The 24,942-nt window shown below is 39.9% G+C and overlaps 1 protein-coding gene across 1 annotated transcript in view; it reads right to left on the reverse strand.

Moving 5' to 3' along the window:
• Positions 1 to 2,254: 2,254 nt before the first annotated feature.
• Positions 2,255 to 24,942, reverse strand: part of CRYBG1 (crystallin beta-gamma domain containing 1) — a gene marked incomplete at its 5' end in the record, with an annotated part of 65,030 nt that continues 42,342 nt past the window's right edge. The window contains 10 exons of the mRNA XM_084260989.1: positions 2,255 to 2,545; positions 4,938 to 5,100; positions 7,963 to 8,121; positions 9,185 to 9,308; positions 11,660 to 11,799; positions 16,246 to 16,375; positions 16,625 to 16,734; positions 18,497 to 18,529; positions 18,703 to 18,829; positions 24,751 to 24,896. Coding sequence (XP_084117115.1) covers positions 2,457 to 2,545; positions 4,938 to 5,100; positions 7,963 to 8,121; positions 9,185 to 9,308; positions 11,660 to 11,799; positions 16,246 to 16,375; positions 16,625 to 16,734; positions 18,497 to 18,529; positions 18,703 to 18,829; positions 24,751 to 24,896 — 1,221 coding nt within the window. The 3' untranslated portion in view covers positions 2,255 to 2,456. The remainder of the gene's footprint in view (positions 2,546 to 4,937; positions 5,101 to 7,962; positions 8,122 to 9,184; positions 9,309 to 11,659; positions 11,800 to 16,245; positions 16,376 to 16,624; positions 16,735 to 18,496; positions 18,530 to 18,702; positions 18,830 to 24,750; positions 24,897 to 24,942) is intronic.

Here is a 24,942-nt window from a genome sequence, read left to right on the forward strand (position 1 = left end):
ATTTGTGCTGTCCTTTTTTTCTTGGCCTTTCCTAATTCTGTTTGCCTTTATTTATATATATATATATATTTTTTTTTTTTAGATGTATGTGCATAAATTATTACTCAATCTAGTTAATTCTCAGAGCCGGTATTAAGTGTAGGTGTATTAAGTGGTCACACTGCTGTCTTAAGACCAGCACTTTAATCTTGATATGGCAAATCACTCACAGCATAACTAATCTGAGTAGAAACACAGAACAAAATCAGTCTGCAACTGATAATTATTCTAATTGCCTAACTCCTGGTACCGATTCAGCTGATGACTATGATTATGCAGGTACGTTAGACAGGATTTTGTCAGTCATCAGGAGACCCTGTTCCTGTCATGGCTTGGGGGGAGGAGGGGGGTGTGTGTGAAGTGCCGGAGGGGGGTATATGTGTGTGTTGGTCTGTTTTTAACCTTACTGCTGTGCCAGAGCTGTGCTACGGAGTGACTTCCCCCACCATTATGCAGGTAGGTCAGAGGAAGGTGGTACCACTGAGAGCTGCAACACTTACTGCGGTGCAGCCACGGCGATGGAGAACCCTGTCGTGCAGCGCTTCAGCCAGAGCAGAGAAGCAGCAGCCACGTGAGCCGTGGCCCCACGGACAAACACACTGAACAGCACTTGTAGAGGAGCATCCAATCCTCAGTGCCTGCACTACTCCACACCACATATTTACTCCTCATTAGCCGGCTGTTATAGAGGGATGATGGACTGGGAAGGGTACAGGACAGAAGTGAAACTAACTGTTAAACATCAGCTTTCTACCTTTAAAATGATTTCCATAAAGAGTTACCTAACTTACTTACATTTATTTGCAAAATGCTATATTATATATAGCAAGAACACATCAGTATGACAAAGTACCACTGCTGAGAACCACTAACAACACATTTTCTATGAAGAACTAAAAGCAGCATGTTTCAGAGCAACAAGATGTCAGCATGTCTGTACAAAAGGAGGAGAATTAGTAAGGCACTTCCTCTGGGGTGGTACCAATAAAAGCACCAGCATCCTTTGAGGCAATACAACAGTACTGAAAATGTTAACCAGACTTACGATGCAAAAGAAAGGCCTGGATGCTCCTGGGAGCAGCTTGTAGTAACACTGGTCTAAGCCAGAACAAAACACAGCAGCACAGTACAAGGCTTGGTTTGTATTTTGTATTTTACCTTTTTGCCAACATCATTACGGAAAACTAATTAAAACCAGGTTAAGAGCAGGGCAACCCAAGAACCTCCTGCAGTCACCAGTATGTTTTACTTGCTCCAAAAGCTCTCTACTAAACCAGTAACCCTTACTTTGCACAGGAAGGGCACATACCCAGGCTTGCCCATGCCCCTTTCTAGAGTGGTCTGATGCTTCTTCCCAGCAGCCCACCACAGCACACATCCTCCAACATCACCAGAAATACCTGGGAGGGGAGTCTGGCATTCCCCACAGTAAGCAGTGGCTGGCAATCCTAGTAACCACAGTGCTTCGGTGCTGTTGCAGCCCTGTAGATTGATGCTTTCCCTAAAGATTCTTGTCTCCTATATGATTTTGGACTTCAGGAAGACTGTACTGATTTTTACTGTGGGGTTTTTTTCCCCCCTTACCTTAAGAAGTAAAAATTTGACTTGGCAAAGAAGTAAAATACCTGTAACTCAAACAGTTAGGCAGCCTGGAAAATGGGCAAGTTCTTCACGTTCCAATCCATCCTTTTGCCAGCCCTCTCTTTTTCTGCCAAACAACTACTATTTTACATCGTGTGTCTCTGTGAGAAAAATCTCTGATTTTTTCTTAATTTAGGACTTTCTACATTAGTGCACTAACTATACTTGAAGCTGCATGTTAAAACATTCTTTGGGTGTGTTGTGTGCTAACAGGTTTTAAACTTTCAGTAAATGTTAAGTTTATTCCAGTGAAACAAATATATTAATTTCCAGTCATGAATATTTCTCTGTACTCCAGTCCATAGGTCCATGTACACATTGCACTCCTGTCCTTTATAAAATAAGTTTTAATTATGTCTTAGCCCTTCTTTCAGTTAAAAACAACTACTTTAAAAAATATTTTTAAATTATGCTTATTGACTATTCTGGATTAACTACTCACTGACACAACTGTAACTCCATGGAGGTCTCTCCCACCTTTAGTTCTTCCACTCCAGCTCGAGGTGTAACTAACCACTCTCTATCTCATATTGAGTCATGATGATTTTTAAAAAAAAAAAAGGAGGAAGAAAAAAAAAAAGAAGGTTGAGACTCAAGCGTTTATAGGGATAATAATCTGAGAGAGAGGGGTGAAATCATTCTGTTGCTTGTTCTTTTTAAAACTGCAAAGGAAAAACTCCCAGTGTTGATCCTGTATCCTTCAGAGAAGGCAGCGCTGATTCGAGTGTCCAGAACAGTGGCTGATTCAAACGTTGTGGTTGCTTGTTTGGGGTTGTTTACACAACTATGGGTTCCCAACACTGCGTTAGCTTTTCTTCATTGACTGTGTTGACAACAACGTGGTCGCGATCGTATTGCGTGCCCCCTGTAAAGAAGAATGTCAAGGATAATCTACACTCTTGAAATGAAAGACATGTACTCCAGGTTTCAGCACAGGTGTAGACAGTTACTCTTCTCTCCAAGGCACTGAAGAGACAAACTTCTTTTCATCACCACCTGCTTTTGGAAGTAATTTCACAACAAGGGAACCTGCCAGCTCCTCTCCACCCCTTCAGTGATTTGGCCCCTTGGCTTTTTCAGCATGGTACCTCCTTGAAGACGTCACTTTTTAAAGGCCAAACTTAGCTGTTCAGTTTCCTCTCAACAGTGTCAGCGCTCCCACGGCCAACAGACAACAGGAGCACGACCATGCCAGGGACACAAGGTCACATCACAAGTCACCACACACAGAGCATCACCCAATGTTTAGCTGTTTCCACTGGCAGCTGAACATACCCAAATGCAAAAGCAAACCCCTTTCTTAGAGGGGCTTCATTTACTGATGTGATGCAACACCAAACATGTTCCCCTAGAAGACAGCGATTATTAGTCTGACCTCAGACACTTAGAAGCAAAGGCATGCTGGACCAGAGCTGAAAGTCGGACCCAACCCTTCTTCCCTTTAATCTACTACACACTTCAGAGGTGCAGAGCCCTGGTGCAGCACAACACCCCTGCAATAGCACGTGGTGTTCCCATGGGGAGCTGCCACCAGACCCACCCATTTATACAGAGCACCAGGATGCCCCTACGGGCACCATCTTTCATTCTGCACCCCAACAGCCTCGCGCTCCCGAAAGGGGCAAAAGACAAGCCTGGCATCTGAAAGCTTGTGTAAGTGTGACACACAGAGATTCTAGCAGATCTCAGAAAGAAACATGCCAGGCAGCCAGAGTCCTGCTTGGGCAGACACACTGAAGAGCAGCTCTATTTCAGAAATAACTGCAAATTTCTTCACAAAGAGGGGCAAAACAAAGGGAATACCAGATCTAAGACTCCCACAGGGAAAAAAAAAACTAACCAGTAGCTACAAAAAAATAATAGCCACACAGCTCAGTTATCACTGTAATCACAGAAAATGTTTTGTATGTAGTGTCTGATAGAATGTAAGTGTGTTATGATGGGAAAAGGATTTCTGTCAATGGAAGGAGAGACTATTGGCTTTAATGGAGTGTGCTCTGGAGAAGGCCCTGTGCTGTGCCAGTGTAGCCACAAGATGGCATTGGTAACTGCGTGGTTCAACATCGGCTTTCCTGTGCTGAAGAATTCATTAACGCTGGATTTGTGGTCGAGAACAGATCAGCAGAATTGGCAGAAACAGGTGATGGTCCTACTGGGCTTTCTGAAATAAAAGCTGAAGTCCCTAACTCTCTCTGACTTACCCCACGTTTATTTTTTAAAAAACTAAGGGCCCATCTGTATGCCCATCACCAAACCTCACCATTGTGAGGTTCTTCAGTTATAGAAGCAGGATACATCACTGCTCTTAACATGACTGACTGAAGACAAGGCAGTGTCACTGTATTTGGTGCAGCTCAGAAGTGACTTTAGAGAAAGGGTATGCAGAGTCACCATCACTCAAGACCCTCCCTTGGAGTCTTTTTGATAAGTTTGTAATTAACCATCACTGCTTTTTTATGGCAGTACAGAGAATTTGTGACTATCTGTGTCAGTGTTGCATTATGTTGAGACATCAGATAACCCTTTTCCCACTCACAGTCCTGTCCCTTCTAGTTCTGAAGTCCTAACTGCTGACTGTTGGCGGTGCTGGTTTTGTAACCTCTGTAAATAATGTCACAGCATCAATGCAAAATTAACATTAAAACAGATAAAAATTTTGACAGCTATGGAAAATGATTACTCCCCTCTCCCCCAATCCAAAAATGCAGAGAATCCCTTATTAAGCTAATTCTGCTAATCATTTAAGCCTCTATGTCAGAATCTCGTGTTTGCAATACAGGTACAGGCATTAATAAATAAATGAAAAAACTTTTTGCATCTAATCACACCGGTGTACAAACCTGCCCCTGCGATCCTAATATCCTTTGGCTATTGCATCCACAACTACTATGTAAGAAAATTTGCTCTATACAAATTAAAGTTAATAAGCAGCTGGGTTTTTCTCACTTCAGCATTTTAAATAATGATATGTGCATCACCCAGTGCCACGTAAAATTATCTGAGGGTATCTACAGTGAGTGGACACTGGGAATACAAGATAAGCAAGTACTGTGAGTTCCTAAACTATGTAGGAAAAATGAAATGAAGTCTTAAAGCCTGTATAATTCAGGAGGTAAGACTAGCTAATCAGGTCTTTTCTGATTCTAGATTAAAGTCACTATAACACCATCCTTAATTTATAGGCACGTTTAGTGCCTATCCCACTGTACATACCATGTAATTAAGACACAATGTAATGAGATAACACATTTGCTTACCTTTGATATCTAAAACCAGATTGGGTTTCATCTTGCTATAAATCCTGCCATCTGGACTAATATGCCAATATTGCTTGTCTTCATTCCGCTCAAACGACAGACCGAGTTTGGAGCCAGGAGTTATAAGATTTCCAACAATTGTCAAGCAGCAATCCTCTGCCATCTATATCATCAGAAAGGCAAAAGCAATTATTCAAAAGAGCCTTACTTCCAGTATTCACTCTTTTTTAATCAGATAGGAGAGATGTCAGCAGGTGAGAACAGAATCTGGGAATTACTTTCCCTAAAGGAATGTATTTTTGCCCCAAACCCAAGCCTACTTATTTTCCTTTTGTTCCTGTTTCTCTAACACTCTCCACTACAGAAGAACATTGAGATAGCCATGCTGTATCAGATGGAAAGGCCCAATTAGCACCTGTCTCTAGCCGTAGTCAGTAACAGATGCTATGGAAGATTACATGTACCTTGCTCTTGTATGCAGTATGTTCCTGGTAATCTCTCCCAGTCTACAGCAATTTCCAGCCCAGAGACTTTTCCATGCAGAGCTGGCACCTTTAATACTCAGATGGTTTCTGTCCCATATATGAATTTGTTAGTCATGTCCCACTGGGGTCAGGGTAACCCTTTACATTAACACCCTTCTGCATCATAACCTGTCTGGGGCAAGTAGTTCCAAAGCTTAGCTACTACTATCAACCCAAAAACACCCCAACCAACCAAAACAAAAAATTTGACAGGCAACTACTATTTTTATTTGATGCTCTCCCACACCACTACCCCTTCTCCTCCCTTATTTTAAGGGATGCCTTGTCCACACTATGTTTGCAGAGACTTCAATCGTTTCATCCTTCAAACTGTCCCCTTTGCAGCCTAATCTAGAAAGTCCTAGCTATTTTGTTTCTTCCTCATGTCAAGGCCCTCCATCTCCTCTGCATATCCTTTTTTTTTTTTGTTCTTTAATTGTTTCTAGTTTCTAGGACATAACTGCACACTATCAAGCATATGAGTTTCACAGCGTATCACAATTTTTTCTTCTTTGTCCTACATCCTAGTCATTTGATTCCTTGATTTCAAACCCTGCAAATATCTTTACGCTTAAAAAAATCCCCAAACTAGGAAAAATAACCTTATTCAAACAGGCTGTATTGGTAGCACACTACAGTTAATTATTCTTTGCGAACTGTGATTTTCAACAGATCACCATAAGCCACTTTGTAACTTCTGAATGGAGTTCAGTGCCAGATGAAACAAACATCCATCTGCCACTGTTGATGTGGCCCTGAATTATCAAATATGGACTTTTGAAAAAGTAGCACTTCTTGCTCCCATAACCTAGGATTGAAGTACATGGGTTTAGTTCTACAGATTCTCATCTGTATCTGAAAATGTTCTCCAGGGGGACTTGGAAGACTCGAAGCTTACACATTACGTCCAAGAGGCCATTACTACACCCTTCTCCAAGAAACTCCTGAAGAACAAGGACGCCCGAATTCCTATCTGTGATGCACATCCATTTCAGACAAAATGAGCAGAATGACTTTCATACCCAGTTTGCTGGCTGTCCCACCTGCCTACAACAGCCCTTCTTTGAAAACCTCAGGCATACCTTAAGGTACCATGACTCAGTCAGTAAAATGACCTAAGCTTAGAAGAAGAAAGTCACAAGTTCTTCCAGTGACCTATGTCTGCCTACACGCACGTACCTGCTCACCCATGAGATTCATTTTCCTTCTAAAATACGGCGAAAAACCTGTTTCATTTTTGGGTCCAAATACATTTACTGCCATTCAGCAGGGAGATGGCAGAGCTCTGCAAGAGTTTGGTCATTTGAGCTCCATGTTGCCAGCCTGCAGTCCACGCTGTTAGCTGACTGCTGTACAGCACGAGCTGTGCATTTTCTGTGCACAGAAAAACTGCTTCATGAGAGGCAGAGATGGGGACAAGACACAAGAGCATCTATCCACACCCCTGCAGTACCACACTATTTTGACATAAATACAGTCAGTGAAACATTTGAGAGGCACTGTCTAGAAAGAAGTCTTTTGTATGTGATCTTAAAGGTTTTAGCTTACTTTGCATCATTTTACTGTCTGCATAAATCCCTTTTACTACTGCATGTGTCCTGTAAACATGTCCAAACGACGCCTTAGCTTATTAACACTAAGATTCTGCCCTCCAGCATAGATGATATAGTTATAAATGGTTCCTTTGAAGTTATACAATCCTATAGAAAAAGTTCACATGATTCTTTGCAGTCAAGCTCTTTAACAGTATTAAAGCAACTTAATTTTCTTTGGCTGGCATCCCTACCTAAGACTGTTCATGCTTAACCATTATGAACTGTGCATACCTCTGCTCACCTCAATGACAATTCACACATGATTAGTTTTATGGGCTGTGAGAAAAGTAGGACTTCATTTGGAAACTTGTACAGAGGAATGGAAAAAGGACAAATTTGACAAATACAGGGAAAACCAAGGAAAAAAACCCACCCCACAACAAAACCCCAAAGGGCAGGATTTTATCTTTAAGCTTGCCTGAACGCACAAGAGGGCATAAACTACATTACACTAATTGACCCACCACAAGGTATGCACGATTCAAAACATTATCAGGAAGAGTCTACAGTTTAAAAGGTGTCCCCTGCTTTGACCCTTCTGTGATATTTTCACTGTGGGGAAAAAGCAGGCACTAAAGTAGAAAGAGCTCATGAAGAGCAAGACAACGATCTTCTAGTGTTGATTCTATGCATAGGCTACTATTTTTTTAGGGGAAAATTAAATCATAACCTAAATATCTTGAAATTTCAATTACAACAGAAAGTGCCATGCAACTAGCTCCCATTACCTGAAAAAGCCAGAGTTCAATTAAAAACCAAACCAAAACAAAAAGCCCTACAAAAAAGATTTTAAGCTGGCTGAAACAGAATAAACCCATAAAATAAATGATACTAGGAACTGAATTCAGAAAGCCCCACTACTGGAGAAAAGGAAGAGAGAAAGTTCACATTGAACTTGAACCTCACCCGGCACTTTATGAATCCATCCTGATAAACCCAGATTTGATCATCTGAGTCTGTGTCCTCTGCAACCTGTATTCTGAGAAGATTCAGATTGTCTAAGTTTCCATCAGTTGATATGAATTTTCCTGTTTCCTTGTTTCGAAGCCTGAAGTACACACGTTTCTGCAGAAAACAACAGAACTCTTCAGCCACAGTCTCAGCACAGAACACAACCCACTCTGGTTAAGTTCAGAGCAACTGCTGTTCAGTGCTCAGCTTTCATTCAGAGCTTAACTTTTCAGGTTTAGAATTTAACCCCAAAGTCCATAAATGTCTAGGACAAACCAAGTTTTGAGAACTTGCCGTCCTGCATGGAGAATTTTAGGCTCTCCTGTGCACATGGTGGAAAGCGAAGAATTTCTAATGGAGAGCAGCACTAACTTCTCTGCTAGCTTCTTGTATAGCTGCTCTCAGCCTTCATTAAGGCTGCACTTGCACAGTGCTGCTTATTTCACTGGCAGCAAATATTACACTGCACATTCATGCTGCGGCTTGTTACACATTAACATTTCTATTTAAACCAGCTCTCAGCCAGGGCAGACAAAATGTATTATTCCTCCCTCTGCTTAAGGCTATACAAAGGCATCGCTGTGACACCAAGCAAATGCATTTGGCTACAGGTAGGAGTAATCTGCCAAGTAGAAAAAGTTGCTTCCTCAATAAAATACAGCTCAGCAAGGACTTCAACTGTTAAAGCTCACAGGACTGCTGCAGCACCGGACCAAATCACATGGTGATTATTTAGAGAACAAAATGAAAAGGACACCATGACTGAGTTTTGCATTAGATTTGCATTATTCTGACAATTCATAAGCAGGGAAGGGCCCTCCCCCTAAATCAACACAAAATCACTGCTAATTGAAGCGTCTGATTTTGTTGGCCAATTTTCTTGTTTGAAAAATAATGCAGATAGCACAGACAGTATGCCAGCGACTGGTTTGGGCACTAATTATAAAGCACCTTAAAATAATTTATCTATAGTAGTTATAGCCATTACTTGTTAAAGTAATTTAGCCAGCTTTTATTACAGGGAAGACTATAGAGTGACTTCTTTACACAATTGCCATTGGTGATGCTTGTGCCATACATCAAGACTGCAACATTGCTTCCACCTGTGTAATATCCCCCCAACCCCGTGACAAAAAACAGGTTAGTACTTGACAATCTCGTGTCAGAGCCTACTCACCTGCAGTAAAGGTCTCAGAGAGCCTATCTGACAATAGCCACTCACTTTATACCAATCTGGAATTTCATTTGGTGTTAACAACATCTGACGCCCCCTGTAATTACTGTGCTCATAAATTATCCATCTACGAGAAAAAAAGAAATATAAATAATAAAGACAGAATCCTTTTACTTCCAAAACCTGCTTTGGAATCAAAACGTGGGTTGAATGGAAATCTGTCCCATAAAGCAGTAACATTTAGCCTTGGAAAGCCAATGACCTTCTTTTTACTGGGTCTTCAAAAATAATCAAATTGTGTCCTGATTGGATCAGCCGCATTAGGATGAGTACACTGGAGTTCACCTTTTAAAGTCCTGCTGTTTAGAAGTTACAACCTGAATGACACAAACCATCTTCTTGCCTTAAAGGGAGAGCCCATCTTTTAAATATGATCTGTTTTCAGGAGGTACTGACCCTGCTCAAGGAGCACACGTGTATATATGTGCCATATACACATACATTAGATTGTTCAAGTGCAGAACTGGCAGTTCTGTGTAATCTTAATTTGGACAGGCCTGACCCACATGGGAAAGGACTACTGGGGATGCAGCCTGGAACTGCAACAGGGTGAAATTCACTAAGGTATTCTGATAGAAGTTTTATTTCAGAACACCTTTCTTCTTTCCAAATATCTGAAGCAGGGGGATGGGAGGTTGGGGAGGGGAGGTGGGAGTGAGGGAAAAAAAGGCAGAGAGGAAAAGCATACAGTAAAATTTTGTTTAGTGTTGCCTAGCACCCTAGCACACATCCAACCACACTTACAATCACACTGACAGCAACCTGTCAGAACCTGACTTCTGCTTCTCTACTACTGGCAGAGGCAGTGAATTACAACTAGGCTTTGAAATAGGGTGCAATAAAGTGCAACTCATTGAGTTTTCTCTCACTGATTTGCTGAGTCTGTGCAACAACCATTGGTTCTTGACTACATACATGAACACTTAATATGCACATTTATTCCTCTGGCTGATTTGTCAGTAGACAGCTACATCCAGAACAAGCACTCACCCTAATTTTGGTGCTTTTTCGCAGTCTAATACACATCTATCCCCAAGTATGAAGTTAAACAAGTTTTTGTCTTCTTTTCCTTTGCTAAGAGAAGGCAAAAACACCTTCAGTAAGGGAGGGAGTGGAGGCAAGGACACTCTTGAAACCTGTATTTCAGCAGCCAACGCTGCTATAATGAAATCAGAATTTGCATATCATGTGCTATACGCCCCTGGTGATCAACCAGAAAGAAAAACATCTGTAACTGTTGGACAGGAAACATGCACAATTCACGACTCCATAACCTGGAATCACAGGAACCATGTTCTTGGCAAAGAAGTAACTTGATGTTTGACTTTGTGTCACTTCACGTTATGGAAAGCGAGAATCGGCTATACTGTGGTTATGGTGAAAAATACTGAAACCTCAGGAGACTGAAGAATACGGAGCATGCACCTTTTCTTAGGACCTTTATGTTTCAAACTTCAGCTGAGTGTGCTAAGGAAACCCTTTGACCAGCCTATCCAGATAGGGAAAATGGTTTGCTCTATAGATCTGGTATTAGCTATCCACTTGAGGGCAGTCTTAAGCTATCCAACAGCATCTCTCCAGCACACACCTTGGAAATTTGCCTCTTCAAAAAGGACACATTTAAATGCAAAGCAACAGTAACAAGGGTCTATCATTTAAAAAAATGTCACATTCTTCAAGTTAGGAAAAAACCTGAGCGTATACTTGGGGCAACTACTTTGGAGGTAGAGATTAACAACAGGAAAAACACAAAAATTTAACACATCTGCTGGAACACTGGAAGATGGCACTGTAGTTTTCAAAATGTTTTCAGGCAGTTTTTAAACATCATCACAAACTACTTTTTACTTTTGAAGATTCATGGAAAATTAGAGAATTGCTTAAAAATATCTAACAAATTTAACTGCTAGTGTACGATCAAAAGTTGGACCCGATTCCTGAAGTAAAAGGGATTATTACTAATGCCAAAAGGGGACAGATCATGACCTGATTGTACCAGCACGTCCTTAACATCTAGGTAAAAGCATGAACATGAAGACTTACTGAAGATTTTGAACTTGTGCTACACAACACAGATCATAAAAGGAATTTTTTTTTATGATTGAGACATAAACCATGAGCATCAAAGCTAGTCTGAAGGATCCTATGCAAGCTGACTTTTATAACATGGCATGAGAGAAGACATCAGATCCCTTGCAAGCTTTATTCAAATTAATTCCCACTTCTGGCACAGGGAACCAGTCATTGATAGCATGTTGGTGAAACATGATGTGAAAAGGTTCTATAAGGAACTGCATTAATGCACTCCACACATTATGATATTCTAATTCTATACTACTCCCTTGTCTCAAACACCTGTAATTTTTCTGTTGAATAAGTACATCATTCTAAAGAATCAAAAAGTTATTTTGAACTTACATGCCACCAAGGACTTGAACTGAAGCTATTTGAGGGTTGTATCCCAGGAACTGGAGATTTAAAGTTTCTGTACTGAATTCAATTTTCTTTCCTTGGAAACCCGCCTTTTCAAAAAGAGTTATGTGTGGCTCAGACAGCTCCTGCAAAAGGAAGAGCAGCACTTGTGTAGGATGCTAGAACTCCAGGTGGTGACTGTGAACATCATTATTCCACACAGCCCTTTTCTTTCACAGGTTTCTTCCTTGATTTTTTAAGGCTGAAGACCCCAAATAAAGTTTTTGTGCTTCAACAAGTTGCTTAAAAGAAATAAAAAAGTAATAAAAAGCCCTTATACAAAACACACAGGGGATCTTCGTGCATGGAACATGAAACTTCCTTATCTTAAGCTGCACACAAATGTCTATGTAGTTGACTCTTGCATAATGTCTTAACTATGTTTAAAAACACTTTTTAATTAATATCATATCCCTTCATTGCACTCATCGCAGGAACTTTCATCTTCAGACCTAAACACACAGTCAGATAATATTAATTTCTACAGCCTCGAATGATGACAGCATTGTCAGCACTGCTTATCAATTACTACTCATTTTCAACTCTTACAGCAGCCTATGGCAACATCAATCTCTGACTAGACAAAAGGTTCCAGATTCATACTTCTGAGGTGAAATTCATGACAAGCAAAAACTAACATGAATCTTTCAAATTGCTGCAGGGAGATGACTATTTCCTGTCAAAACACTTCTGGTGTCAAAGGGATTTTACCCACATAAAGCTCCCCACATCACTCAAGCTATTTTCAATGTCTTCTGGAAAACGAACCTTGGACTCTCACGTGTGGGAAGGTATCTGTAGTGTAGTGAACTGGCAATAACCTCTCATGATCAAGGCCTTCCTCTAGAAGCTGGGAGGTAAGGATTTGAAACGCCTCAGGGTAGAGTCAATTAAGCCTGAGTGTCCCGGTGTTACAAGTTTACCCTCATAGATAGGGAGTGGCAGGGTCATTTCTTTCTCTCAAGTCTTCCAGCAACCACTGCATAAAGCCAACACTGTAGCCAGAAGAGCTCCTTCCTGCTAGCATGTGTCTCACATGCTTCAAACACATCAAGTGGATCAGGAACGCCCGACATGACGCAAAGTCTCGACAGAGACTCCCATCTTGCCTCAGGAATGGAAACAGGCCCTCCGAGGCAGAGGTGGCTCTGTAGACACAAGGCAGTGGACATCCACACTTCCATGTGACTTTGCTAGGCAACACCTCATGTCTACCAATTTCTAAACAGTGCTGAACTTTCTCTTTAACCTTCCTTTAGATGTCTGAAGGCCCAGACAACAATGTTGCAAGAGCACCACCATTATCTCTGCAGCAGTCCAGGTTATCCCATGGGAGCTGAGTTATGCTTCCCCCGCACAAGCACACTGCAAGGCTGCAGAAATGCCTGGAGAGTGCATGAAAATGGCATTTCAGCCTATTCCCAAAGCAAAGTATGATCATTTTATGAAAAGTTAATACCAGTTAGGCTGTCATGTGTCACCAAGAGCCCAACAAGAACAGACAGACTATGATGATGTCCTGGTGCCTCTGATCCGTCAGCCCTTTCACAGACCTGCACATCAGCACCTCAAAACACACAACTGGTCAGGCAGCAGCCCTTGAGCCATATGCAATGCTTCAGAAGTGATTGACTTACAAAGAAAACACTCAGACAGAACAGGAAATCCTCCAATTTTCTGCCACACCTTCCACTCTGGGCATTTTTTAGATTCAGCAGCAACTCTTATATAAAACTTTCCCCACAGACACAAGTGCAGCTCAGGAGGTTTTTTTCAGTGGTTCCCATATACAGCCCTATATGAAGCTGGTGCTCCTGTATATCTACATTTCAATATTTCACAGAGTTGCTCATTAAAATCAAGTATTTTGGGCATGACTGTTCAATCATGAATCACATTCACAAGTGTTTTTATAATATCTTCAGGAAAAAGTCCATGTAGCAATTCCAAGAAGAAAAACATGCTATGTTCTATCTGCAGCACAACCATGTGGAATATGCAAACACAATCAAGCACAGATGCAGGGGGATAAAATCCTCAAACCCTTGAGCTTATTAACAAGAGCTCTTTTGACTTTCACTTCCAAGTTTATCAAATATCCTTGTCATTTCCTTTTTTTAATGGTCCCTTGCAAAAGGATATTAAACTAAGTAAGTACAGTAATGTGAACATATTAAAAATAGCAAAGGTGCTTCTTGCAAAGAAATGTCACAGAAAAATCACTAGGAAAGTTATGGGAATGGCAGATGGCAGGAAGGAATTAAGACTGATGCTGACAAACAAGCCCAAAATAAATCTGACAAGTGAAACCTGTATCTACAAAAGTAAGGGGTTATCTTTGTAAAATTTTAAAAAAAAGAACAGTGTAATACGAACATTTCCACCTAACTTATTTTGCTATTTTAGGTTTGCTATTATTTTCTCTGCAGCAGCATGTGACTTGCAGACAGATGCACCTTCTTGCTACTGCCTGAAGTGTGATAAATTGTACAGGTAGAACAACTTTGAGAAGTTTGTAAGAACTTGTGATTCAATGAAATGTAATCATGCTGAATAGATTGATATAGGTATAGCTTAAGAGACAATTAATATAACTTTAACATAAGAATTTTCATGGTTTTAAGAATGGATTAGTTTAAGAGAAAGCTGTAACTGTGTAAGCTGCTTGTGAGAGCAGCTGCAAAACTTAACCATAACAATGCAATAGTAACAGCCTTGAAGATAAAGAAGTAAGAATTTGTGTGGTTTTAGGAATAGATTAGTTTTGCATTTTAGCAGAATCTGGCTGTAATCACATGAGCTGTTTCATGAAAGCAGCTACAAAACTTAACCACAATAGTGTAACAGCCTTGAAACTAGGGGAAGTAGAAGATAGTGGAGTTATAAATAATGAGACTAACGACCAATTAAGAGACAGAGTACATCTTGCTTTCAGAAAAAAACTAACTAGTTGGTGCAGGTGTTGGGAGCCCAGATAAGCATGGAGAGGAGACGTGGGAAGCGTGAGCTGAGAGCAAGGAGGGCGTTCAGCCTTCATCCCTGGGGACCACCGAGGGACCGCCTGGGTGTCACTGAGCATGCTCTATCTGTGGGGAATTAATATAAATGTCTTCTTAGAAATAATTTGCATAACCCTGCCTTTTTCTAGAAATTATAATGAATATGTAGAGTTGATCTGTATAAATATTAGAGATTTGTCTTTAATGGGCTCGCGCATTCGGAGGAGCGATCCCCTGTGTGCCCAGTGCTGCAATAAAAGATACCTGCTCAACAGTCACCAAGGCTATTGAGTTCTGATTCTGGCTTTCCGAGGCATCACTTGAAAGAGGCACAGAACTGACATTTGGCTGTTTAAACACAACAGCCTCTGTCACAAATAAAAAACCTTTCAAAAGTAAGTTGATCCTCCCAACTTGAAACAAACAAGCATCTTAAACCCAAGAACTCGATACCGACACATACAAAAGAACGTATTTTCATTTCTGGTGATCACCCACCAAGCTTGGCTAGAAACACTTCTTTTGTTTTCAATAAGTTCTGTCTACTGGACAGCCACAGAGTTCAGAAGGCAGACATACCTGCTGCAGATGTTTGTTTACGCTGTACATCAAAATGTTCCCGACACATGAAAGAGGATGACACATTTTAGCTCTCCTTCGTCAACTGCTACATCACTGTCAGGTTACCCAAATTACAGTGCAGTAAAGTTGCCAAATTCAAAGAGAGTCAATAGTGTACTCCTTTTTTAAAATGAGTACCATCTCTTCATATTGTGATGAGGTCCTGGATTCTTGACCACATTTTGCTCGTAATTACTTTGATCTTAAAAGATACTTGTAAATTCCATAAGCGATCCATCATAATGATCGGTTATAGGCTTGAGCAAACTCGTTCCTCACCTCTGATGAGTTGCAAAATATGTAAATGTTGTTTAGTTTGTATCCACCACACATAACAACAACACTGTCTGATTTTGCCAAATGGCACTGGGTGTTGCTCTACTTTATCTAGAAGGGTGCATTATTTCGTGATTAACTCAAATTGCATTTCCCTGATGATGGCAAGAGCATTTTATAATTACATGTAGTTCATGCAAAGAGCCTTAGTTAAGTCTAATTTTTAAAGATGCCTAAAAAAACCAAGCTCCACGGCACAGATATTTCTTCACACTGTCCTAGAGCAGGTTGAGAAATATCAATAAGTGGTCTCTCCTACTGGAAAATAAAGTCTGACACATCCTTGAGTCTTTACAGAAATCCTTTTACAAGCCATTATTAAGAACAGTGATCCCAGGCAGGTGCTTCTGTGATGTCCTCTGCTTTCCAAAAACAGCACAGAGGTCAAAAAAAGCCTGTAGCTAGGATGGTTAACTGCTACTGCACAGAAAAATAAAAAAGAAAAAAAACACAAATAAAAATACTCCTCCGCTGTCTGTGCCTCCCTATCATTTTTACTGTTGCAAAAAAACAGGGAAGGCAGAGACGTTAGTGTACTTATCTTTACTTTGCAGTATTTTTAATACCTTTACTTACAATATTTATAATCCGTAAAGATTTAATAACTGCCTGGGGTGAACAACCCATCGCCGTCAGATCCGGATAGATTCCTTCTTCTAGCACATACTGGTTACCTGAGAATTCTTCCCCGTCATACATTATGCAGCTGCAGGAAAGAGAAGAAATTGCCTCTTAAGAATTCTGTGCAAGCAAAATGATGTTAGTATTTCTCAGCCTTTAGCAGGAGCTACTGACAGGAACATTATCTACAATGTTTTGTCTTGACAAGCTAAAGATTGATGGGGAAACTGCGAAGTGTTGTTCTCTAAGTTCCCACATGTGAAACCAGATGGTTGCTTTTTTCAGAATCTTTACCATTTTAGTGATTTTACAATATCCATTCAATATCACTTACCTGCCATCTAAAATTTTTGAAGACTTCACAGCAAATGAATCAATACATCTTGTGGCTGTTTCAAATATTTGGCAGTTACCCTTGAATTCAGGCTCTGAAAATAACTGGACCTTTAAAAAGTTATAAGCACATTTAAAAATTACTAATTCTTCAACCTTCAGTAACATGTTTCTACCATCATTTCCACAATTAGATTAAAAAATACTTAAAAACACCCAGACTTCCTCCATTATGTAAATTTCCTGTGAGCTCTTTGGTGTTGCAATCCTTATTCAAGACAGCAAGGTAACAACACCAAAAATCACTTCTGGCTGTAAATCACTCAGTAACATATAAAACAATTAAAACAACACTAACAAAGCAAGCTCCTTGGGCTATCTGCAAGGGAAGATTTTTTTAATTCCCACAGAATGGCCAGAATAGGCACATGTTTAGTAAAGGGCCATAAAGGGGTTTTGGTTTAGATTATTAATATATTTAATCTCCAAAATACATACCCTTCCCATTAAATGAAAACTATCTGTGTCTCAAAACATAAATGGCACATAATCTTGGCAAAGTACTCAGACAGCATGGCAACAGGCATGGTATATATTCCCAGGGTAGAAAGGCTTTATGTGCCTGTTACAGCTATAGTTAGTCATGTCAGTTCTTCTTTCTCTGCTCTGAGGATAAGAGAGGATACGTCACCCAGAGTCTTTTGTCCTTGTTAAAAAGGGGGAAAAAAAAAATCTAAAGCAGCAAACCTGCTAATTTGGCTAGAGGATAATTAACCCTGATCACACAGAAGTCATTCACATTATCGCATGCCTACCAGCTTTATTCACTCTCAACAGATAGACGAGTGTGGGCATGTACAGCGTTCTCCAGAAGGGAACATGCTGACGAGGGATGCAGTCTGTCGACTACAAGCCATTACTTCTCTGTTTCCTTAGGATAAGGTCCTACTAGGCACATAATATAGAGTTGCAAATAATTTTTCATGCAAGCAGCTGAAAATAAGCAGCCTAGAGATTTTTATTCCCCATAGTTTAGAAGTTTTCCCTCTGCAGGATATTCCAGTGAGGCATGCTGCTAATTAAGAATGCAAAATGAGACAGCTAGATTTTTCTCCCTAGTTTTCAGGTCCAGGACATACTCATCATTTTGACTGAAATGAAAAGAAAAGCAACTTTGTTAAGGGACAAACATGAAAAGGTTCAGAATTACCAAAGGATGAAAAAAGCCGCCCATTAGCCTCACTGTCAAAACTACACATTAGCACTTGTAAACAGGAGACAGTCCAACACAGAAATATGTTAACTCACTGAACAGACAAGTTCTCCCTGCCATTTCCTCTTAGTTATTGACAAAGATGGCATTAACTTTTAAGCGCAACTCAGCAGAATTAGTGAGCGAATTAGATTCCCTTTAAAGCGCAGCCACTACAAGCAGAATTGTTAACCAAAGAACTAGGTTCAAAATGAATCAAATCCCACCTGCACCAAGAACACCAGCACCCAACTTGTAAAGCCCTCATCTCAAAAACAAAATTCAGGTACCTGCACCTCTGCAGAGATGGCTGCAGGCTCCAGCTCCTCAGGAGAACCAATGATACCCCAAAACAGTTCACTTGCTGAACCAAAACATCGCCTGTGCCCTGAGAAAGTTCTGATGGCTGCTGTGTATTAAATCCCACCTTCCTCAGACTTTAATGCACTTTAAGATGTCTGGAAAGCAGCCTTCTTTCACCTGCAGTTCTTGCTCTTTGTCTGACTAGTCAATCATCTATGCAAATACCTGGGTGTTACACTACACAAAAAGCCATTTCTTTCTTTATACACGTTGCAGACACGACATCATATGTTTCATGAACTCAGAGAAGTATCTTACCTTGACTTTACCCCTCTCTCTTCCAACAATGTCCTGCAAAAGTTTGGATGGGGGAAAAAAGGAAAAAAGAATTTTTAACAGCGTTAAACAAAAGGTTATTATTAATTATTGTTTAAAGTTTGCAAGTGAACTGAATTCGATATGAAAAAGTATCATTCCAAAGCCTTTAGAAAACTTGCAAAACAAGTATAAAATGCACTCCTTACCATCATGATGGGTTGAACTGAAGATATTTTGCAATTCTTTCCCCCCCATGCCTCAATGCTGGGATAGAGTCCTTTACCTAGTATATACTGCTCCCCCGTAAAGTCAGGATTTTCGTAAGCCACCCACCTAAGAGCGTCAGAAGAAAGCAATGGGTAGAAGTCACACTACTATTCCAAAATACAGGTTTTATATTCACTACTGGCTTTGTGTAAGAACAAATAAAAAATTTCTCTCACGTGCCAACCTGTGATGCCATTAAAACCCTAAATAACCCCATGTTTCTGACACTCCAAAATCTATGCAAATTTCACTTCCATTCATCCTACTATGCATCCTTGAAAGTTAAGCATTAAAACCATCAGAAATTTGACTAGATTAATATATTTAAATTTAAAACCAGTATTATGGTTTAACTTCTCAGTCAGATCTCATGCATGACACTTCGTAAACTTGATTTCTGCATCAAGCCTGTAACTTCTTTCTCAGTCAGAATATACCTTTTTGAAAGACACTGAACACTGTTGAAATAGCTCTCTCTCCAATGTTCAATCAGCCCTGCAGCACTTTATTTCTAGTCTGAAATACCTGCTAACAGCTAGTCTTGCTACACATAGTCTGCGACATTCAATACACCTTCTATTACAGCATTCTTCTAACCCTGTCTCCATACCAAAAGCCCAGATAAAACATTCCTACATCAGCACTACTTTTGGTTTGGGATAACCTGCATAATTTCTGCTGCCTTTCACTGCTAGTCTTTCTAAGTCTTTATGCAATTACATTCTGGCTCTTTTTTATACTTATCCTGTTTTGTTTCTTTGGGGTTTTTTGAGTGCCAAGGTTAGAACTGCCCAGAGTAACAATTGAGTTTCATTCATTTATTTATGCAGGACTCAAGACACCTTGCTGGTTACTGGTTCCTAACAGGACAATTTTCTACTCGCAGCCAACCAGCTTTTAATTTTAGCCAATGTGCTGCATTACACATCTATGGCATGTTATGCCAAAACCCACTTACAGTCCATTCTTCTAACAGAGTTTCAACACTAACAAAAAATCCCAAAACATAAAGCAGTAAAATGATACAGAACTCGTAATTTGTGGCCAGGCTCACTCTCTGTCTAAATTCATCCTAAAATGATCTGTGTGTTGAGCAATTGGATTCTACTAACCTGCAGTTTTATTCCAAGAACAAATGCTGGAGTCCCTGCACATATACTAAGTAGGATAACTTCAAACTGAAATAAAGCTGCTTCAACACGTACATGATGAGAATATGAATTTGGTATTTTTTGTCTGTGGCAAAGACTCATATAGTGATTCACATTTATCACTATTCACATCTCTTGGTTTGCCTCAGATATAATCAATTATTCTAACTTGTTATGCACTAATTACTTAGGACATATTTCAAGGCACATTTCAAAATCACTTCATAGTAATTTATCAAAGAGACATTGGTATGTATAATGAATTGAGCAGGCAGTTCAAATGTCTCAGGTGTGTCTATACCTGTATGCCACATATACCAAAGGCTGTGAAAATGAGGTTTCCTTAACCAATGACTTCAGCAGACACTCGTTAGATTTTTCAATGCACAAATGCCAGGGTACAACTACAGTGCCTGACAGTTTAACTTGATCGACGTCTATGCAAACAAGCGTTTCTGCTATTAAGTGAACGCTCAAACATGCCAGGTGTCTCCTAAGAATTTCTCGATAGCAGCTATTTCATTTCCCCCATCTAAAAAGAAACCTGAATTCAAAAATAATCAACATATCTCACTTGCAGATGTTTATGGTTGAAATCAATGGGATTTAAACAACTAAGTATCACTCGCCCATGCAGTCAGAGTTGCTAGCGTCAGTGTTTATTGGTGAAATACTTGTGCTTTTCCACTTCATTCAAAAGCCCACACAAGCTGCTGAAAGTAGTAATAGCATCAAGGATAGGCAGCTGAATTCAGTACCAGCTAAACTTGTCAGACATCAAGACTATCCCCGGGAAGGAGCACTGCCTTAATTCAACGTCTGACTTAACAGAAAGTCCTGGAGAGCAAGACATCACCTCCGTATCTGAGTAACAGAGCCACATTCCAGCTGCCAGGCACCACAAAAACTGAAGTATTGCTCTGCAGTCTAGCAACAACCACCCTGCCCCACAGGCAGCAACTTCTCCTAATAGAGCAGCTTTTGTAACCCCCCAGCCCTTACAAATTGCCTTAGTTAGGCTGAGCAACAGCCTCATCCGAGGCTGCCGGCAGGGTGATGCTGGAGACCTTCTCTCCTCTGCACCATCCATGCCCCTGGAACCAAAGGTGTAGAGAGAAGCATTGTTTATAAATTGTTAGTAATATTACATGCACAGTATCTTTCCCCAACACCTTCTATATATGTATCTCTAGGAAGCACAGCTCCAAACAGGGTCTGGAACAGCTAAGAAAAGAACACAGATGCAGATAACGTGGCGAAAATCATCTTTGCCCATGGTCAGCCCAGGGTTCATCCTACCTAACTTTATCTTTTAAAACACTGGCCATTTCTGATCACATATGCTCTTTCTAACATTAGTCAAGAGGGGCAATCCCCCTTTTTGCATTGCTCAGACTCATTTTAGGATAAGACTATCAAAATCCCTGAAGGACCTTCTCTCTCAGCTGCAGAAGAAATAGTAACACCTTCATTAAACCAAATGCCATAACTGTAAAAGATAAGGTTTCAGGCACAGAAGCACTCCTTCAGGTCTGAAATAGAATTCACTATCTTTAAAGTTTAAATACTACATGGAGAGAATAGGTTTAAATTGGCCTATACATCCTAATCATACAGACTAGGAAAGGCCAGGGAGTTAACAGGCACTTTGACATTTCTAGCACGGTTAACAGAGAGGATGAGGCAATCAAATTCTGTTTATAGGAACACAAGAAAACAGGATCTTTATCATAACCCTTCATGCTGGTGATTTCGAGTATCCCAGGGTCTTGTAGATGTTATTTTCAGGACTCCTTGAAAGGTTCTTTTGAACATCAGTTCAGCTCAGTTCAGAGATGGAGGGAAGCAGAAGCTGTTTGAATGTGTTCTCCCACGGGGTACCCAAGGGCTCTTGCCCTTTTCAGCTCCCAGGGGAGGTTTGTTCTTGTCCCTCATGTCTCTAATTTTACATGTTACTTTCCTCAGTGCATACAAATTAAATTCATTACATTTTGGCTCCTATATACGAACTACTCATCACCTGACAATTTCCTTAATATCACTATCTGTACATACAGCAGAAGCAGTCAGATTTGCACTACTGACTAATTACTTAAAAATTAGGGGAAAACCAGGCTGATTACAGGACCACAGTACAAACTAAGGCCTACACTTAAAACAACCAAAACACCAATCCAAACCACAAACCGAAATCCTGGAAAGTTCTTCCACAAAGTTCAAAAAGAATCAACTAGAAGACAGCGGCTTTTTCAGTATTTTTGGTAAAGTTTCATGTGTTTATGGATAAAGAAAAGGCACATTTCAAACATGCAATTCTTCTGATTTTCATCATTATTAAGTATAAGCTTAAAGCATTCTTAAGCAGAGAGGAAATCAAAGTTGTACATGAGTTGATTTTAGTACTTGCTTAAACTTGTAAAGGGTGTTACCCGTTGCTAGTAAATGCTTCTATTTTCCACCACTTTACTTCCAAATTGGCAGAATTTTAAAAGCAAACCCTACTTAAAAGAAGAAAGGCCTCTCCTATTTTCAGGCAATCTGGACTACTTTCTCCCACCCTAATGGCAGAAGAATAAAATAACCTGGATTTTATGCTTGGCCAATTACTGAAGAATGCTCAAGAGCAAAACATTTTCATTTATAAATAAGTCAATCCTCATCACCTGAGGGCATTTTTTCTCCAGATGTCTTTACAATAGTTATGGCAAAGACATTAAAATATTGCTTGGAAACATTCTTCAGAAACACAATAGCTGAAAATTTTAATGCTTCCTGCATTCCATTACCCCAAAATGGAATGTTCAGTCCTAGAGCTGGGTTGTCTTCAGCATACCATTCAGAGATGCAGTTTAGCTCAGAGCTTGTTCAGTAGTACCTGTGGACTGCAGCATCAGGCTTTCTTTGACATACCCTTTAACTTATAAAGCAACCAAATTAATTATGTATGAATCACAGATCATCTTTTATCTGACTTCTATAGCTGTTTACTCCAGATACCTGTAGCTAAAGAAAGTTGTGATGAAAGGTTTACGGCTTCTTACATTTTTTACTTTCTTTTAATGAAGTATTTTCAGTATGATACCAGGAAGATTACTTCAAAATATTATGACAAGCTTTAATTGAATCTGTCACAGTTCACTCTGACATCATCTATATTACAGTCTAAACAGCTCAGGAAATTGCTCAATGGATTATTCATCACGCTGTGACTGATTTCTTGGAAGGAAAGAAAAAAATCTACCTGAACAGTTACTTAACACTTGAAATAAAGCATTTTACTACCAAGCATGACTTAACCTGAATCATTCAGCCTTTCTGACACATTATTATTTGGTAAGAACACCACCACAAAGCCCCCAAATACTCACAACCTCTTTGGAAACAAAAGGGTCGTGTAAGACTGAAGAGCTGAGTGCTAGTCACCTGTTATGAGCAACGCACCTACATGTTTGAAAGCCTTATTGCTACAAATTACACCTTTAAGAAACTCCAAGGTGAGATTACAGGAGCAGCAGCAGAGTCTGTGGGACAAGAGTTTTGTTTGTAATGACTTCTACATGCCTTCACCACCAGAGTATTAGAGTCACTCTTAATTACTAGAATACTCAAACTCAAGTATGATTCCTATCTCAGCGGCAGCAGACACATTTACTACAACAACTACACAAAGGGTGTGATAGGTAACCCACAATTTGTTTCCCAACCGTCAGAGGTGACTCTTTCTCATGAATAGCCCTTGCATTTTACAATAGACTAAAGGGGACAGTGGCTTCAAAGGTCACCAGGCAGAAAAAAACCCCACTGTCACACCATATTCATATACAAATTAAAAGCATTCCTCTGGAATGCACCAAGCTTGATTCTGCAATCTTTATCCAGACAAAGCTTGCAGAGATATCACACAGATAACACAGAGATTTAGGGTGTGGCTGAGTTAGGCAGGGCTTTCAGCAATCCACCTGCATACCAGGCAGGGAGAGACACTACATCTCATACTGTTTTGGTTCTTGTAGTTCAAGTAATTTTGTATATTTGGAGATGTGATTACTAATATTTGCTTGCTTTTCCAAAGTAATTTGTTGCAGTCTTCAAGGCTGTGAAACTCAAACCTGACGTACTGAATAAATCAAACAGCAAAGTCTATCAACTGTGTGTGTCAACATGTGTGGTACAAAGAGTAAGAGTTGTTAACGGCCGTGCCAAGGCAAAGTTCTGGAAACCACTGTGTTAAAACAAAACAAAAGCAACCAACCAAAAAAAAAACCCCTAAAAATCAATGCCACAGCAGTAAAACACTATTTATTATTATTGGGATTCACTACAAAAGCAGTATTACTTTTCAGAACAGTTTTAAGTCTCCTTAATGTCAGAATACATTACTGAGGATGGTAGGAATTACCTCCTTTGTACACACAACTGAGAGAAAGAGCAAGGAATCTGTCTTTGGTCAAACACAAGAAGCCTGAAAACCAGTTTCAAGGCTGGAATTAGTTCCACAACAATTTTGTTGTTGAAACGCTTTTTAAAAATGCAGCCACCAGAACAAGCTACTTCTCTCTCACCAATGCCATCTCATATACTTTCACACTTGTGTATCAGTAAGGTAACATTTCCTGAAACCATCTGATGATATCATGAGAAGAAAACTGATTTACTACATATATTCACAGAAATAATAAGCTTTACTTTTCCACATTCTGCAGTCAAGGGCATAAAATTTTATCTCAAGACTCCATACAGACATTAGAAATCAACATGCTGAATAACACCTGCAAATGCTATCAAATTCTAAAAAGAATAGCACATTTAAAACACAGCATTAAAAATATCACTTACACGCCACTTAGCACATTTATAGACTGTGTCCTCAGCCCATATCCAGTGTCCTTCAAATTGGAAATAATTCCTAGCACGTTAATGTTAGAACCCTTTGATCCAAAGTCTTTTTCACTGTACATTATCATATGGGAGTTTGTGAAGTCCTGTTAAAACAAAGAGAAACAGCATAAGGAAAATGCAACATGCTGT

This window comes from Gallinula chloropus, assembly GCF_964237585.1.
Source record: "Gallinula chloropus genome assembly, chromosome: 3".
NCBI lineage: Eukaryota > Metazoa > Chordata > Aves > Gruiformes > Rallidae > Gallinula > Gallinula chloropus.